Genomic DNA, 18633 nt, shown 5'->3' with positions numbered 1-18633 from the left:
CCCGAACATAGAGCCATGGTCGGCCAGTCACCTAGGTCCCAGTGGGAAGGGATACGCCCACAAGGATCCCGAGGGCAAAATGGTCTCACAGCTAGAAACCCACCAGGGCTTGATACCCATACATTTTGACTCCTGGAAGGAGGTCTGTAAACTGTGAGCACTACACAATACAGGGTCATACAACAAAGAACCACAAGGCCCAACCCCTGCATGCACTTGGTGTCCATGGCTGGTCCTGATTCAGGCCATGACAGATCTCTCATGGCTGTGGCCTGAGACTCTGGACAGGACGCCAGCGGGTTCTCATAGTGAGCAAGGGAGCCGAACAGCCTCCCAACATCGGCCAGCAGAGGGCACCACCAGCCACTGCCTGGAACAAGCCTTCCTCACTGAACCGCAGGCCTCACCTGGGCAGCACCCGGGGGACCAGAGTCTCCCATCCGGGCTACCTTGCCCTCACCCGAGCCAGCCTCTTAGCATGATCCCCCTACCGTGAGCAGGTGAGGAACACACCCCCAATCACACACCTTCCCTGAGCATCGGAATCAATCTTTCCTTCCTCCCAGCACAGTCCATGCATCTCTGACATAACCCTGAGTTGGCTACTTAGCATATTAGTCATCTATCCTCAAAAAATGGAATCTCTGGGCTGGGGCAGGAGGAAGGAAAATAAATTCGGAGATTAGCTAAAGTTTTTAAAGGTAGCAGGGAGTGACAGTTTTTCTCTACTGGAAAAATAAGTCGTGGTGCCTGTCAGTTGCAGAGACCTGGCAGGAGATCAACATTACATCCTCACCTGCAATTAAAGAATTTATTTTAAAGGAGGGGCGGGACACACACGTGGAAAGCAACTCTAAATCTGGCTCCAAGGTTACCTGGGTGTCGGGCAAAATGCTAGGCTGGTCAGGGGACACTCCCGTGACCTTCTCTGCCCCTTTGGAAGAGCACAGAAGGCAGCCGGAGGGGGCACAGGGAGTGTGCCCCTCATCGCTGCCTCAGCACCAGGGCGCACACACCCTCTGCAATTCAGAGCCTGTGCAAGTACAGGGCCTCCGGGGGCTGAGAAGACCTCTCCCGCTTCCCTGTGGCTCCCAGGCTTGGACAGCGGAAAACCATGGGTCCTGGGAGTCCCTAGCGAGGTCAGGGCCTGAGGGAAGAGTCTTTCAGAAGCCATCCCATTCCACGTGAGAATACCGTGCAGGTGCACTGCCTGGAAGGGTCAGGAAGCTAAACCCAAAGGTTTAACACACACACACAGAATCCAAGGAAAGCCAGCCACAGGAAAGAGGTGGGACTATTGATTTTTGCATTAGGTAATGATGGACTCACTGAAATATAAACTCCAGGTCAGAGTGGGGTGGGTGGGGAAGGGAGGGTGGGGGAAGGAGGAGAGGGGCTGGCGGAGGGGAAGAACATGGACAAATGATAAAAACACTCGCTGCAAGACTTAGCACCAGGTTTAAACATCCCCTTAAGTTTGCCTGCTGAGGGCAAGAGACAGACCAGAAAGACAGGCTTGGCACTTGTAATCACTCACTTCAGTGGGTGACTCTTTTCCTACAGTCAAGCCTAGAAAAAAGAAAACCCACCCAAACTCTCTTAAAAAAAAATAAACATACTGGACTACACCAGAATTGAACAACCTTGAACATATTAAATTGAGATGAAAACCATGTTGAGGAGGTATTTTTTTTCCTCCAAAAACCCCAATCTTCTAGACATGGGATTAAAACAAAGGGACATGACTGTGTCCACCAAGTCCCAGGAAATGCTGCTTTCATGATCAACGACCCACCAGGACATGGCAGGATAGCCCAGGCCCCAGCCCCTCCCCACCCAGGAGAGAGCCTGTCACTGCGGATGTCAGGGACCCTCGGTGCCAGCTCAGGGGATCTGAGTCCCGGCCTGGAGCCCCGTGGGGGAAATCTCTTTACGTGAAGTATAAGCACACATTCCCGTCAGCACGGGAGCCTCGCTACCAGGCCAAGGGACCCAAAGCTGGGGAGGGGAAGGAGCCAGGGGCCTGGGCCACTTGTCAGGGGAAGGATGACAGAAACCACATGACAGAAACCACATGCACGTAGAAATTCACCCACTGTCAGTGTGTCGCCGTCTCTCAGGTTCACTGTCCTTTCTGTGTTTGAGCCCCAATACAGGCACACCTCGTTTTAGTGAGCTTTTCTATATTGCACTTTGTAGATATTGCATTTTTTTTTAAACAAATTGAAGGTTTTGGCAACCCTGTGTAGTCAGATGACGGATAGCATTTTCTAGCAATGAAGTATTTTTTAATTAAGATCTGTACATCATTTTTTAAGACATAATGCTGCTACACACTTAACAGTCTACAGTACAGCATAAAGATACTTTTCTATGCACTGGGAAGCCGAAAAGTGTGTGTCTTGCTTTACTGAGGTGGTCTGGAACCAAACATGCAGTACCGCTGAGGCCTGCCCGGAGGCCCTCTCATGAGAGAAGCACATATTATGTTGTATAGCCGTTCATAGACAGAGGCTCTCAGAACAGCCACCCTTTGACAGCAGCCCCTGCTAATGTGAAGTGGGGCGAACAGTAGAGATGAGCTGGGAGTCAGGCCCCAGTGACTGCGACCCGTGGGGCCTCGGGGTCCCGTTCCGGGCCTGCCTGCTGGGGGCTCTTTCCTCCCTCCGCAACAGGCCCCCGAACCCCCAAGCCCACCGTGCCGTGGGATGCATGGCCCAGAGCTCCCTGGGCTCTGGAGGAGTCACTTCCAGGCCTTGTCCACAAAGCACCTGCAGAGCCAGGAGGGAACACTCACAGCTCGTGCAGCTTCTGGCAGAAGCTCCAGCCATCGCGGTGGATCCGGGAGATGGAGTTGTTGCCGAGGTGGAGCTGGTGCAGGGCCGTGAGGCCGTACAGTGAGCCGCTGTTCACCTCTGCCAGGCTGTTGTACTCCAGGTGCCTGCAATGATGGCCACGTGCGTGGGGTGAGCGTGGACCCCTGGGGGCTCACGCACCCGCCCACCCCATGGTGAAGGAGCGGCTCCCTGGCATCACCCAGGATCCGGCAGCACTGCTGGAGAGATTGGTGAGGGTGTGTGTGCACCTACGTGTGTGTACGCGTGTACACACGTGTCTGGGGGGGTGTGCGCACCTACGTGTGTGTACGTGTGTGTGTACGTGTGTGTACACACCTGTCTGGGGTGTGTGCGCACCTACGTGTGTGTACGTGTGTGTACACCTGTCTGGGGGTGTGCACCTACGTGTGTGTACGTGTGTGTACACACCTGTCTGGGGGGTGTGCACCTACGTGTGTGTACACACCTGTCTGGGGGGATGTGCACCTACGTGTGTACGTGTATGCACACACCTGTCTGGGGGGTGTGCACCTACGTGTGTGTGTACGTGTGTGTACACACCTGTCTGGGGGGCGGGAGAAGACAGGCAAAGCAACGCAGATGGCAGTGAGGACCCAGGCCGACTGAGAGAGCTTGAGGCCAAGGGGGAGCTCCTAGAAGCAACCTTATTAGCCGAGTACAAGTGAACCAGCACACACATGGGCAGAGGAGCTCCAAGCAGAAGGCAAAGCCCACTCCAGGAAGAGAAAGAAGAGAGATGAGGAGGAAGCTCTCATCATTATCCCCATCTTGCAGATGAGGAGACTGAGGCTGGGAGAAGCTAGGTAACCTGCCTAACACTCATTCCCAGCTCAGCCAGTAGTGAGGGGCCAGAATTCAAACCCGGGCCTCGCTAACCAAACCTGGGCTCCGGAACACTGCACCAAGAAACACGGTTTGAGCTCTGGGGTCCAACTACTGGGATTTAATTCTCAATTTTGCCACCTGGCTGGTTGAAGGAGACTGAACAACCATAAAGTGGAGATACCCAAGAAGTATCAACTCCGTAGGGCTGTGCTGAGAAGGAAGAGAACGCAGGTCAGCGACTCAGCATCGTGCTGAGAACTGAGCTCCTGCTAAATTAAGTAGGGACGTTACTACCATCCTGCTTCTCGATGCCGCACAGCCCGGCCACAGACAACTCCACCCCATAGGACTGGCCTCTTGAACAGAAGCTACTACTTCAAATGCTGCTCCACGTTCAGTATTACAAGGGCTTCAGGCAACCAAGCTTCACTTTTATCCATCGTCCTTTTCCTGCCTCTGCTCAAAAGGCTAGCCCTTAATTTATAAATAACCTCTAAGGCAACTCTTTGTTCACCCCCCAATTGGTATGAATTTGTTCACCGTAAAACCCAAATGTCATGTGCTAAGGACTCCATGTTCTTCTGAGAATTCTGACTCCCGGCCCTCCCAGCTCAGGACCACCTGGGTTCCAAAGTCCAAAATGACAGTTTTAAGAATGTCAAGGAAAAGCATGCTCGAATATGTAAAAACAGGCAGAGCCACACAAAGGTGAGCAATGAAGAGAAGGAGAAGCAAAACAGCAGTGCTAAGGATGCCATTTTACAAAGTGTGTGTGTGTGTGACGGTGTGCATATCGAGAGATGCTCCTGATAATGAGGACAGCTCAGAGGGTTGATGGAACTGGACCTGGAGTTTTTGTTTTTTGTATCAGTTGCGAGAGCTGGGGGAAGATGGCAGAAGAGTAAGACGCGGAAATCACCTTCCTCCCCACAGATACATCAGAAATTCATCTACACGTGTTTTTTGTATCAGTTGCAAAGATAACATAAAAGGCATAAACGGAGTGATGTAACTTGTAGAGACTGGAAGGGCATGGGGGTGTCCTGAGCAAGTTAAATCATTGACCATAAAGCAAGAAGTCTCACGGTGACACATCAAGATAGTGGTATAAGTGTATTAACTTGGAAGTAACCACCAGCAAAACTACAAATAGAAAACCCCAAAAAGAGAATGATTGGAAGTGACTGCCTGCCTCATGGGGGCGGAACTGGGGGAAAGAGAGAATGGCAGCTGGGTTTGGTGGGGGGGGGGGGCAACAACTACTTTGCTTTACAATTTGATTTTGCTCAGCTACGAGTAAACGTTTCTTTTGATTAAAAATAAATAAATGTAAATGTTGAAAAACTGAAGCTTGGTAACTGCCTCGTCTGCCCTTCTCCGGATGCTCTTCCATCCCTCCACAGGCAGGCAAGCCCCGTCATTGTCCACATCTGGCTGGAGCAAGTGCTCCGTCGATAAAAGGGGAACATCTGCAGCGAGTGGCTTGATTTAGTTCACAGAACATAAATAAATCTCTCAGGATGAACTATACATTTTTGGCCCACCTGCACATCAAGAAAGACGGTCAAACCCAAAGTGAGGAGAGAGGGAACTTCCTGCGGCGTGCGGGAGACACGAAAGGATGTGGGAAGGGAGCCCACTGTCCACCAAGGCAGCAGGGTGGGGGTCTAATAGGGAAGAACAAATCTGACTCAATGTTAGATGCTTCTTTTACTTTAACCTTCGCCTTCTATTGCTTTTGCTTCCAGTTAAGAAGCTTGCCTATAGCATAAAATATACAGGGTAGCCCATTTTCAAGGCTCTGACCTTTAAAGGGGTTAACACTTTTCTATTCACATGGAGATAAAAAGTTGCAGATAAAGGTGTTAACACTTTTGTATTCACATAGAGATAAAATGTTGCAGAACAGCAACTAACATTTGTCTTGCTGGAGGTTTACAGGAACATCCGGACCTGACCTACACGGTCAGTTGCAAGGACAAAGGATTCCTACACGGAGAAGTCTGCAACAACCAGCCACGCCCCTGCTTCACCTGGCCTTTAAAAATGCTTTGCTGAAACCCTCTGGGGAGTTCGGGGTTTTGGGGGCATGAGCCATCCGTCTCCTTGCACGGCCCCGCAATAAACCTTTCTCTGCTCCAAACTCTGACGTTTTGGTATTGTTTGGCCTCACTGTGCGTCGGGCACGTGCACTTGTGCTGGGTTAACGAGGGGAGGGGAAACAGCCCCAGCAAAACAGCCCCTCTTCCAACCTCACGAACCAACTCGCTTCACTGAATCCAATGAAACTCCCCCCAAGAGATTTTCTTAACCTGCAAGAAGAACACCCTGAGGTTTGGCGAAGTCCCCCAAGACACTGAGTGGCGCCCAGCTGAAGTCCCAAAGGGCAGGGGCTGGGTCCAGCCGAGGTCCTAAATGGTCCCTCAGCGTCTGCAAGAACCCCCGGCGCCGGGCCCGCACTCACAGCGCCTGCATCCTGGCCAGCCCCCAGAAGGCGCCGTCCGTCAGCCTGCTGATGTTGTTTCGCTGGAGCCTCAGCACCTCCAGACTGTCGAGCCCTTGGAACGTCAGGCCCTCGATGAGCCGAATCCGATTCCGATTGAGGTCCCTAAAGAGACGAAGCCAGCGGTTCAGAGCGTCCCCCACCCACGCCCCCGCCTACAACCATCACCACGCGGTCCCCAGAGACAATCCCGGGAAGCTGAGACGTACCACAGACGTGCACGCCCACGTGCATGCTGACGGGCCATTGCTAACTGGTGAAAGGGGGGCCCAGAGCTCCCAGAAGCCAGTCCCACTGCACCCCCGAATGAGCGAGTGCTCCCATTTCTTCCCCAAGCACCCATGACTCTGCAGTGAGGAGGGGGTATGACTCAGGAGGTGAACGTCTTAGGTGAGCTGTCTCTTAACTCAGCAGCAGAAACCCACACCAGATGCCTCAACCCAGAAGAAATCTAACCAACGGGTATCAAACGGCAGTGACATTTCCCACCGAGGCACTATTCAGGTCTCTACTGATGGAGAGAAGTGACTGCCCTCAGGGGCGGGCATCTGGGCGCACTGCGAAGCGTACACACGGGCTTCCAACCCCAGTGTGATGAACCCTCAGTGAATCAAAAGATCTCAGGAATCTGGGTGAACTGGCTCCATCAGTAATACTCAAGGAAGGGAGAACACAGCCTGACCAGAAAGCCCTTGGATTTTCCCAAATACTTCTGCAGTGTCTCATGACCCACATACGGCCCTGAGCATCCAGAGAGCTCCTCCAGCACCGGAGAGGGCGTGGCTGGGCCCCACCGCCCAGGTGTGTCGGAGCCGGGGGAGTGAGCAGGGTGGGGCACACCCCGTCTTGCCGCCAAACCTGGCCGTGAACACTTGTGTTGTTCTGCTTAAACCAAACATCGATTATCAGCTTGTTTTCCTGAGGTAACGCTCTTCTGATACAAAAAAAGGACACCGGCAAACAAAACAACCAGGGGACAAACAGTCCATCAGTTTCTGGTAAACAGAGGTTCTCTTGACCCTGGGCCATTCTAGGAGGGCACTCAGCCGTGCTGGTCAAAAAAGTAAACAATTACACCCTTTGATTTTTAAAAAAATCAATTAACTACCTTATGAGATTAAGGAGATTGAAGATGGTGGCCCATCTCCTGCTTCCTACCTCTGGCTACACTGACTTCCTCTCAAACTGCCCAAGCAGTGCCGGACTCTGTAATGTCCACAGTACAGATTATCTGGGTGCCTTAAAAAAACACAAAAATCTTGGAGATAAATAAGGAACCCCACGCCCACAGTCTAAGCATTAGCCAGGATCAGCTAGGCAGCAGGATTCCTCACTGCATTTTGGAAAGTGCCGGTGAGGTCAGGCATGTACATCCTCGGGGGATCTTTTCTCGGCAACCTGGGGCAGCCCGCAGGCACCAGATCCAGCTTCTAATTTGCGTTTATTAGGCTCTGCATCCACGGTAGTTGATGCACAGCCTGACCGAGGGGCAGTGGGGAAGGGGGTGCATTTGGATCGAGGTGCTGGGGGAAATGTGGCCTCCATGAAGTGTGGCTAAGTTTAATTACAGTGCAGGTCTCTGTACTCACAGTTGTGTCAGCCGGGGTAACTTGAATGCTTTCACAGGAAGCTGGGTGATCCTGTTTTTGCTCAGCCGAAGCGTTAGCAGCGACCGTGACAGACCATCAAATGCTCCCGACTCCAGGGTGCTGATCCGGTTGCTCGCCAGGTTGCTGGAATGATTCATGAGAGAAAATGCGGTGCTCAGTAGGAGGCCTTCCTCATTCTGTTACAGACACCAGACCTGCCTGAGTTAGGAAAATGAGCTAAAACACACCCAGAAGGATGGGTTTCCAACGAGACATTTGTCGTCCCGAGGCTGCAAGGCCCACCTCTACTCCCAGACTCGGGTGTCAGGATCATCCTTGTCAGGCTCGACAGAGCTCGACAAGAGCTCTGTTTGAGCCCAGAGCTCGCTCTGCTTGTGGCTGGAGGGGTTCACCCCAGGAGGGTGGGAGGGAAGTCAATTACCTCCACCCCAGCCATCCTCGCACCCGGGCTGGGCCGCTGCAGGAGTCCCTGCTCGCACCCACTACCCAAGAGTTAGGGCTCAAGGTCGGTGAGAAGAGGCTTAGGCAGCAGAAAGTCCACTCTGAAGCAAGGTCAGAGTGGATGTCATAATTTGGAGAAACAGCCTTTAATTTTGAAGTGGGTCTCACTGTACAACGTGTAAATGCGCATAAACCAATTCATTTTAATAATTTTAAATGTGTCAGAGAAACATTCTAGTTAGAGAGATCTGAATGAGTGGTTACCAGTGGGGAGAGGGGAGGGGAGAGGGGCGAGACAGGGGTAGGGGATTAAGAGGTACAAACTACTGGGTATAAAATAAATAAGCTGCAAGGATATACTGTACATCACAGAATACACCCAATAGTTTGTAACAACTATAAATGGACTATAATCTATAAAAATTCTGAATCACTAGGCTGTACACCTGAAACTTATATAATACTATAAAATCAACTGTATCTCAATGAAAAAAAATTTATTTAAGGGGTCTGCATGGAATCCCTTTAAAAAACAAGCAATAGTTGCATGGGATGTCCACCTACAGGATTACATGTGTAAGGGGCACCTCCCCTCAAAACGCAATGCACTGGGCAGCTAAGGTCTGTGCATTCTGTTGTATGTAAATTACATCAACTAAGGGGAAAAAAGGAGAGAAAAGGGGGTAACAATTTGGTCTTTCCTATGAGAAGTTATCCCCAACACTTTTCCTTCTACCTTCCCTAGACCAATGGTGCTTTTTGTGGCTTAAGGAAAAAAGAAAGAGACCAGAGAGAATTTTCTACATTAGAGAACGGAATGGAAGAAGGCATTCTTCGTCTCTATCAGGCAGCGGCCCAGGACAGGGCACATGAGGATTCTGTGCAAACGGAGCTGGACTGTTTGTTCTTAACACTCCAGATTAAAGAAGAAGAGTCTGTGTGATGAAGATACACCGGCCAGCCTCTGCCAAAGTACAACATCCCCTGCTTTTAGTCAGAGAGAGAGAAGGTCACTGCAATTCAGTTTAGCAGCGGTGGTTTCTTGGTCCCAAACAAGTCAGTGCCAGGTGGCAGCCGGACACCTTTCAAAAGCCCTCACTGAGGGCTGAGCACTGCCACATCGGCTGAAGGATCAGCCAAGGCCTCCTTTTGCCAACTCTGGCACTTCGATGCAGCCTAAGAAAGAAACCGCTCCTCTCCTCGGGGATCTCAAAAACTCTGTGTGCCTGGCCTTGGTCTCTGAACACATGGGTCACAACGACCCCTAAAACCAGCCTCACGAACAATCCTCCAAAGTACTCACTAATAATGCAGGGGATGGGGACTCACCTGTCACCTGAACGTGCCTTTTTAGCCTGAATTTTCAGTTTCTGCCCCAAAGCAACATTTTCCTACCAATAAGCGGTGGGTTAAATAGGCTTTGACTGTTTTTCTTCTGTCTGCCAACTGGCGGGGCATGACATGGGGCAGTAGGATGGGGAGACGAGAGACAGACCAACGGAGAGACGGAGAAGGTCAAGAGGACTCAGAGGATGCACGAGCACGGGCTGCTGGAGCCTCTCCAGAGAGGTTTCGCTCTGATGCCACTCATCTAACTACCCCCAAACCTTTGTTCTAAGCTTTCGTGGGAGGCAGCCCAGTGAAGGAGAAAGGAAACAGGCTTTGCGGTCAACACAGCCACGTATTTCAGGCCTAGAGTCTGCTCTTAAATGGTCAGCCTGTTAGGCTACTTAACACCTCCCCGCCTCAGGCTTCCTCAGCCACCTCTACAGTCAGAATAACGCTGCTGGACTTGGAGATGCTCTATGAATGGGCTATCAGAGGACTACGGACCTGGGTCTCCTGCCCCCTGCCCTGCTGCGGGAAGACAAGGGAGGTGTGTGCCCATCCCACTGACTCAGCCAGGCCACGCTGGAGGAGAGGAGGGAACGTCCACCTGCGTCCAGACCTGGGGGCTGTCGGCAGACCCAAGGCACTTACAGCTCCTTTATGGGCAGCCCGTGTGGGAAGCAGGTGCTCCGGATCTCTGTGATGTTGTTGGAGCTTAGATCCAGCACTTCCAAGGAAACATAAGCCTTCAGCCGACTCCCCTCCACGCTGCGGATCCTATTGTGTTGCCTAAGACACACAGAGGAAGGTGAGTCCAGCACGTCATTTTGCAAAGATACTATTTTCCTTAACACTTCTTCCAGACATTTTTTTCCCTAGCTGCTTTGCAATTTCAGAAAATTACAAACGCTATGACACTCCCTTTTTTTTTTTTTTTTTTTTATTATCTGGCTGCGTTGGGTCTCCGCTGCGGCACACTTAAATGACATCTCCCATCCTTCTTCCCATCAAGTTCTTACCCGCAGGCCGGGAGCTAGACAGAATGTCAAGTTCTTTGTCTGCGACAAGTTTGTCCGCCCAAGTTCTAAGCCTGGCTACTCTCCCCAAGGACAGGAACACAGGGGTGATATTTCGGACGTGTGGAGAAGAGCCTGGCACGATCAGCGCTCAGATCTTACTGGTACACCTTCCCACAAAGGATGTGCCCAGTGCAACAAGCCAGCTTCTGATGCGGCTCGCATCTAGAATCTTCAGAACCTAGTCCAACCCCATCACTTACAAGAATGCAGACACCAGAGCCCAGAGTTCAGTTTAATCCAACTGAACGCATCATCACATACCTCACATTTTACTGACACCTGCCATGTACCAGGCAGGGCGACAGGCACAGGGGATGAAAAAAGAGATTGCAAAATCCTGACAACCTAACAAGGGACACAGGAACTCAGTGCTGGGTCTAACTGGAATCGAATCCCCTGCACCTCCAACTCCACACTCTTTTTTTTTTTTTTTTTTTGCAGTACGCGGGCCTCTCACTGTTGTGGCCTCTCCCGTTGCGGAGCACAGGCTCCGGACGCGCAGGCTCAGCGGCCATGGCTCACGGGCCCAGCCGCCCCGCGGCACGCGGGATCCTCCCGGACCAGGGCACGAACCTGCATCCCCTGCATCGGCAGGCGGACTCCCAACCACTGTGCCACCAGGGAAGCCCCAACTCCACACTCTTGATAGCTCTGTTCCTCAGTTTCCTCATCTGGAAGATGGGGCCACACCCTTTACTTCAAGGATATGGATGATCCCACCTGAACCACACTGCTGTGTCTGGCAGATGTTCACGTAAGTGTTCAGTGTTTATCTCCCTCCAAGACTTATTTGTCCTTTAACCCTCTTTCTAAAAAAAAATCCCGCAGTCTAACCCGCCAACCAGTATTTATGAATCAGGAGAAATTCGACAGACGCTAACCAAGGCTGGAGGGAGCAGGTGGCCCCCATGTGGGTTCGCTTTGCCTGGCAGATTCAAACCATCGCCGCCCCGATCCCAATACTCAGATATTTCAGAATCTGTGGAGTGGTAGCGCTGGGCCTCTGGGCTCCAGCCTTTCACTTCGGCCAGTTTCTGAGTAAACAGTATCGGGGTCTCCAGCCAATCAAAGCATTCTTGAACACGATACAAGTGAGCCAGGCGTCGCTAACCAAGTGGCATCTCTCTTAAACAAACACTTGACCAAATCGTTTCCAACAGGCATAAACAAGGCCCTCTTTCCCAGAAGCTCTGGGGCTTCTCGCCGCCGACGCCTTTGTTTTCTTCCCCTCTCTCCCAGGCCCTGAACCCAAAAATCCATTTACAAGGGTACAGCTCCTTTACACACAGCAAAGTCATGCCAGAATGAGAGGCCCCTTTTCCCTCCATGAGCCCCACCCCCCAAACTACTTCCTTTGAGTTCTTTATTAAGTTCTTAATAAAGACAGTCTCTTCAGTTTTCTGACTCCAAAAGAAAAAGAAAAAAAGAATAGCAAAGAAGACCTTTATTATGTAAAGTATGGGAAAGAAGAACAAGAAATAAAGGGAATCGAGCTGAGCCTCGTCCAGGAACTCTGAATGCAGTACCAGGGAGCCGGGAAAAGAAGGTCTGAGGAAAGAAGGAAGGGGCGCCACTGACCCCAAGTCACACAAAGAGGGACCGTACACAGTCCAAGGGACCACGGGACAGCTGCGAGGCCCCGCCCACTTCTCCCACTGCCCCTCCACCCCGTCCTCTCCTCTGGCTCTTTCATCTTACACCTTCCTTCTTCTTTCTCGTCTGTGTATTTAGTCACTGAATCAAACATGTTCTGGGCCCCTGCTCTGTGCCAGGCCCAGGCTGGAGGAAGGATGCTCTGATGAAGACGGGTCTCTTTCACACACTGGAAAGAGGTCCCTGTTGAGCAGAAGAGGCAGCCATGGAGATGAGAAACAACGGAGCGTGGGAGCCAGGACGGATGAGACCTGCCGGGAGGGAGGGCGGAGCTGGGGAGGATCCTGCCGTAAGAGGCTGCCGGGGCCAGCTCCAGAGGGTGGGATGTGCGTGCTGGCAGGAGACGGGCAGGGCAGAGGCAGGGGGACCACATCAGGCAAGCCCTCGCAGATGCCCTGAGGAGTAGGGCATCTATGTCCCAGGGGACCAGGTGAGAGGTGGCGGCAACAGAGAGACAGACACGAGAGAAGAAGAAGAGAGGGGTCCACAGGACCTGGAGACGACAGATGGGGGTGCAGAGAATGGTGATCCTAAATTTTCTAGTTCAGAAATGCTAAGGTAACCAGGTGACTGGCTAGACCTTCCATCCTTGCCCTTGTGGCCTATTCTCAAGCCAGCAGCCGTAGAGATCCTGCCAGGACATCTCACAGAATGGGAGAAAACATCTGCAAATCACCTATCTGATGAGGAGTGAATATCTAGAATACACAGGAACTACAACTCAACAGCAACAACGTGAAAAACCCAAACGACTCAATCAAAAAACGTGCAAAGGACTTGAACAAACATTTCTTCAAAGAAGATAAATGGCGAATGAGCACGTGAAAAGACGCTCAACTTCACTGAGCGTTAGGGAAATGCAGTGAGACAGCACCTCACGCCCACAGCATGGCTACTATTAAAAAAAAAAACAAAACTCCGGAGTGGTACGTGGGGCAGAGAATGTGGAGAAACTGGAATCCTGGCGCAGCTGAAGAAAACGGTGTCGTAGTTCTTCGAAAAGTTAGGCACAGAATTATCAGCGTGTGACCCAGCAATTCTACTTCTGGGTGTTCATCCAAAAGAAATGAAAGCAGATCTCCAAGAGTTATTTGTACACCCTTGTTCATAGCAGCATTATTCACAGTAGCCAAAAGGTGAAGCAACCCAATGGATGGATGGATGGATGGATGGATGGATGGACGGACGGACAAACATGACAGATGTACACATACAAAGGACTATCATTCAGCCTTAGAAAGGAAGTTCTGACTCACGCTATTAACACGGATGAATCTTGAGGACACTGCGTTAAGTGAAAACACCCTATGACTCCACTTCCACGAGTACCTAGAGTAGTCAGAAAGAACGTAGAGCGGCGGTTGCCAGGGGCTGGGGGGAGGGGGAGGGGGGAGTTGTTTAATAAGTTTGGAGTTTTCATTTTCCAAGATGGAGAAAGCTCTGGAAATTGATTACACAACACGAGTATACTTAACACTACTGAACTGTATACTTAAAAAATGATTAAGATGGTAAATTTCATGTAATGTGTATTTTACTACAATTTAAAAACAAAACAAAGCAAAAATCAGCCAGTTCACAGGACTTGTTTGCCTACAACTCAAACGATGGCTTTCCCGTCTCACTCAGGATGAAGTCCTTACTTACGATGGCCTCCGAGGCCCACGGGATCCACCACGCACTCGCCTCGCTGCTTCACTTCCTACTCTTCTGCCTTGGACTCTGCCCCACACACTGGCCCTCAGACACTGCAGGCAGACTCCTGACTCACGACCTTTGCACGTGCCTTTCCCATTGCTTGGAATGAATGCTCTTCCCCCAGAGATCCACAGGTCCCATGCCCTTACTTCCTTCCCATCTTTTTTCACAGGTCACCATCTCAATGAGGGGTCCTTGGCCACAGTCTCTAAAACAACAAGCCTCCCTCCCCCCACCATGTCTCCCTCCCCCACCCCACACCTTCCACTCTCTTGCCTGCTCTATTTCTCTCAGTATCTCTAATTATCATCTAATACATCCAGCATTTTGCTTATTTCTACCTTAACATCTTCTCTCCCACCAGGATGTGGCTCCATGAAGGCAGAGATGTTTGTTTGTTTTGACCACTACTGTGTCTCCAACCACTGAAATAGGGCGAGGCACATAGTAGGTCCTCAATAAATAACTGTTAAAGGAATCACAAAGAATACAGGTTGAATTCGGAAAGGCTGAGCCTAGACACAGATTTGGGACTCGTCTACATTTAATTAGAAGAAAACCCAAGCAAGCAGATGAGTTGAATCAGGAAACATGAAGAAAAGATTTGCCAACTGCCCTGTAGCAGCACTGCTCAGAGACACATGACCTAGCCCACAGTGGCTTCAGAGCTTCTTGGGGCTCAAAGGATGCACATCATCTTCTCTCCCCAGGTCTGGTCTCTCTGCTCTAGACTCTAGCCCAGCACCCTGATCAAACTCTTCCTGAATTCCTCCTATTCAGGAAAGCTGACCACGCAGCTCTATCTCCCTTCTCTCACTAGAGCAAGAATCACACCTTGTTAGATGTCTCTGTGGACCCTGGCAATTCCACCCAAGGCCATGAGTTCTTCATGGGCTGGAACATGGCATGGCATTGAAGAACATGCCAAGAACATGGCCCTGCCTGAGTTCAAATCCCCATTATACCACTTACAGGTGTGAACCGCCATAAAGGTGGTGTGAAGTTCCCAGGCCCTGTGGGCTGATGTGACCTGACATGAAGCAGGTGCTCAATAAAATGAGTTGTTTTTATTAGCCATATCTGTATCCTCAGAGCAATGCTCAGGATCTAGTTTGCAGCAGCTGCTCTGGAAAAAGAAGGAACGAATGGTTCCTAGTCCTCCCCGACACTTCAGTGCAAACAGGCAGGTCTGACTCCTTCTTGGGAACAAAGGGCTGACTCAGAGCTCTCACTGTTAGCTTCATGCATGGAACGAGCCTCCTCCAGCTGGAGAGTGTCGAAAACACCACCACTGAGAGCCTGGGCTATCTGGGGAGCTGTGCTTCACATTAAATCCCAGACTGAAGCTTTTGCAGGATTCAGGGGGCCTAGAGATCTGATGGGTCCCCAGCCAGCTGGATTACATCCTCCTTCTCATTCTTGTAGCACGTGGGACTCGGGCCCACGCCCCTGACCCCAGCCCATCAAACCCTACCCCACCAGGGACATCCCCTCCGGACACCTGTCCATCAAGGTTCAAAGACCCAGTATTCAGGGAAGCCTCCCTCCTCCTCCTTGAGAGATGTCCCACTTTCATAAAACTCTCCATGTTTTAATGCCACGTGCAACACGAGCGGTTATGTCACTCCTTTAATGTACCTAACCGTCCAGTCTTCAAGGCCCCCGTTCATCTTTATAACCTCTGAATCCTTGTCCAAGTTCTTTTTAACAACAGCCGACCAATTACCGAACACACCTCTAGGTAGCAGGCCCTGGGTGAAGGCTCCGTGAAAAGACACAGCAGTCTAATGAGGAAGGTACTATTATCATCTTTACAGCTGAAGACACTGGGGCTCAGGGCTCTGCTGGACTTCACCCGCGGTCACACAACTGGGACACGAAGAGGAGCCAGCGTGCAAGCCCAGGGGAGCGGGACCCGCCGGCCCATCCGAGAGGCCCTCCAGGCGGAATTTTAAGTGCACCACCCCAGATTCAATCCGTAAGCCTTCAGCAGAGCTTGGCTACATGTGAATGCTGGCTGGCTATTCCCGGGTCAGCTCACACTGGTCTGTGTCATTGGCTTCAGCCAAGCTGGCTTTTGTACCAGCCTCCTAGAGTCCTGCGCGAGCGACAAGTCTGCAGAGAGCTGTGGAGGGCCAAGCTGAGCAAATAAGGAGGATGAAGCTCCGGTTCACAGTGATGGATGCTCTGGACGGAAAGAAGAGAACAGTGCAGGACAAGCTGCAAAGGGCTGCCCTTAGGGTTACAAAAGAAGAGTGAGGAGAGGGCAGCGGAGAGGACAGTGTTAGAGGAACACTTCTAACTGGTCTCATCCAGGGAGCAGTCCAGCCCTTTCTCTGCCACCAAACAGAATCAGAACAACTCTGTGGTGACAGGGACTGGGGGAGGGGTGGTGGCCAGATCACGCAGCCTGTGCCTCCACCCCGGGTTGGTGTACCCCGCAGGCTGTCCTCTGGGGTGCAGAAACTGTAATATGGCAGAAGTCTATTAAACCAACACCTGTTAAAGGCTTCACAAATAAAATCCGCCTTCAAAGGCAGAGAGCGGGAAAGATAAGCTCTCTCCACTGGGCGACATTTTCAGAGTCGATGTTAAATTAGACAGTAAAACACACGGAGGCATTTGAAACCAACACTGAAAGCTTTTCATCATAAGTGATTGTTCCACTATGGTTCTGTACACTGGGGTTTACAAGGTAGTGCCGTTAGTGGTGGAAAAGATCTCGTGTCACAGATAACAGCCAGGAAGAAAGGGCGAGGGGATCAAAGTAAGCAGCGTCAAGGTGGGTCAAGTGGATTACAGCTGGTTGCTGAAATTATGCACCTACTGTCTATACCAGGGGTCAGCAATGGATTCTATAATGGGCCAGATTTTAAATATTTTAGGCTCTGTGGGTCATTCGGCCTCTGTCATGACAACTCAACCCCGAAGGTGGGGTGTGCAAGTAGCTGCAGACAATATGTGAGCCGAGTGTGGCTGTACCCCAGTAAAACTTTCTTTACCATAGCAAGCTGTGAGCCAGATCTGGCCCCTGACCTACACCATAGAGCAACCAGTTTGGATTTCTGGGAGGCAGGGACCCAGATTCTAATTCTAGCTCTGATGCAGCTTTCCAACTGTGTGTAAATCACTCTTTCTGCATCTGGCTTAACCACCTGCAAAATGGGGCTAAACACCTCTCTGCAGCTGAGAGAACCCGCCCATGCTCCCTCCAAAGCCCAGGTCAGACATCACTAATCGCCACCTTTCCCACCCCTTCAGGAAGTGAAACGGAACCTAAGTTTACATCATTCTCATGCTCCTCAGAAGATGATCCAGGTTCCTGACCGGGGCCAGTGGAGGCAGGCTGGCAAACAGGGTGATCTTACAGAGAACAGACATTCACACTGTGTATCCTCTTTTTAGTTCTTCCAATGAGACAGAAAGAAACACTCCGAAGCTGGCCAACACACCAGTCCTAATATCTAAGCAGGCGTGCCCTCAGCTCTCCCGGACAAGTAGGGTGACTCACAGCAGTACACGTGGTCAGCTCCTGCAGTGTTGACTCTTACTAGATACACAGCAAGTTTTCCATCATGTTACCTCAACATCAAACTTTTAATAATCAGCAAAACTCAATTACAGCTCTTGCCTCATCGGCACCTCTGGCTAAGAAATAGTTTCACACAATCTAGCCCAGAAATGGGGGTAAAAATGTAATACACCTGCCACCACCCCCGTCCCTCCCCTCCCGCCGTTCCCCACAGTGACCCTGGCAGACGTGGTTAATCAAACTCCGCACCCTGCAGCCTCGGAGCACCCAGAGCACTTCGCACCTGGCCCATCACTGTGCCGCCCTGGAATTCTTCCTACGGCTCTGCACCACCGCACCTAACCCCACCGCCCCACGCAGCAGGTGCTCTGAGGTCTGATCAAAAGGATCAGGATGAAGGCGTGTACACGGTATTAATGATTTAATAATCCGAGTAGCCCTGATGTTTACCTAAGTGGGTTCAACTGTATTATTGCGAGCGCTAAAAAACATTCATCATTTCAAGGACACAACAAGAAGACAGTGATTTCTCTTTTGTTGCAAAAACACAGCACTATCCAACAGACCATGCGGTCGGGGCAGGGGGACAGTTGTTCTGTTTGTTTGCAAATGATTTTACTGAAATATCACAGGCATACTAAGAAGGGCACAAATGATAAATGTAGAGCTCAATGCATTTTTACAAAATGTCTGCACCCGTGTAACCACATGACAGATACAGAACATTTCCAACATTCCAGCAGGCTCCCCCCCGTCACTTTCCTTGTCATCTATTCTTCCCCAGGGGAACCGTAACTTCTACCACCTATGATTAATTTTGTCTGTTGCTGTGCTTTATCTACCTGGAATCGTTCCATATATACTCTTCTGTATCTGGCTACTTTCACTCCACATGTGAGACTCATCCATGTTGTTGCATTAGCAGGACTTAAGTCTTTTTCATCACTGCGTAGTATTTCTCTTGAGGGAACATAGGGCAATTTATTTTTCATTCTACTGCTGATGGACACTGAGTTATTTCCAGTTTGGGTTACTGCAAAAACCACAGCCATGCACAGGGACATGCCTTTTGCACATTATCTTTTGGTGCATATTTGCCTGCATT

General features: G+C 50.8%; 1 protein-coding gene across 1 annotated transcript in view; it reads right to left on the bottom strand.

The window, feature by feature from the left end:
• LRIG1 (leucine rich repeats and immunoglobulin like domains 1) overlaps window positions 1-18633 on the bottom strand; it is a 121187-nt gene that overhangs the window by 29930 nt on the left and 72624 nt on the right. The window contains exons 4-7 of the mRNA XM_081246538.1: window positions 10218-10355; window positions 7776-7919; window positions 6148-6291; window positions 2798-2941 (exon numbers count right to left, since the gene is read on the bottom strand). Of these exons, the coding sequence (XP_081102664.1) occupies window positions 2798-2941; window positions 6148-6291; window positions 7776-7919; window positions 10218-10355 (570 nt within the window). The remainder of the gene's footprint in view (window positions 1-2797; window positions 2942-6147; window positions 6292-7775; window positions 7920-10217; window positions 10356-18633) is intronic.

Source organism: Mesoplodon bidens, assembly GCF_964165515.1.
Source record: "Mesoplodon bidens genome assembly, chromosome: 10".
In the NCBI taxonomy this organism is placed as follows: Eukaryota; Metazoa; Chordata; class Mammalia; order Artiodactyla; family Ziphiidae; genus Mesoplodon; species Mesoplodon bidens.
This window is presented reverse-complemented; position numbering and strand designations above follow the sequence as displayed.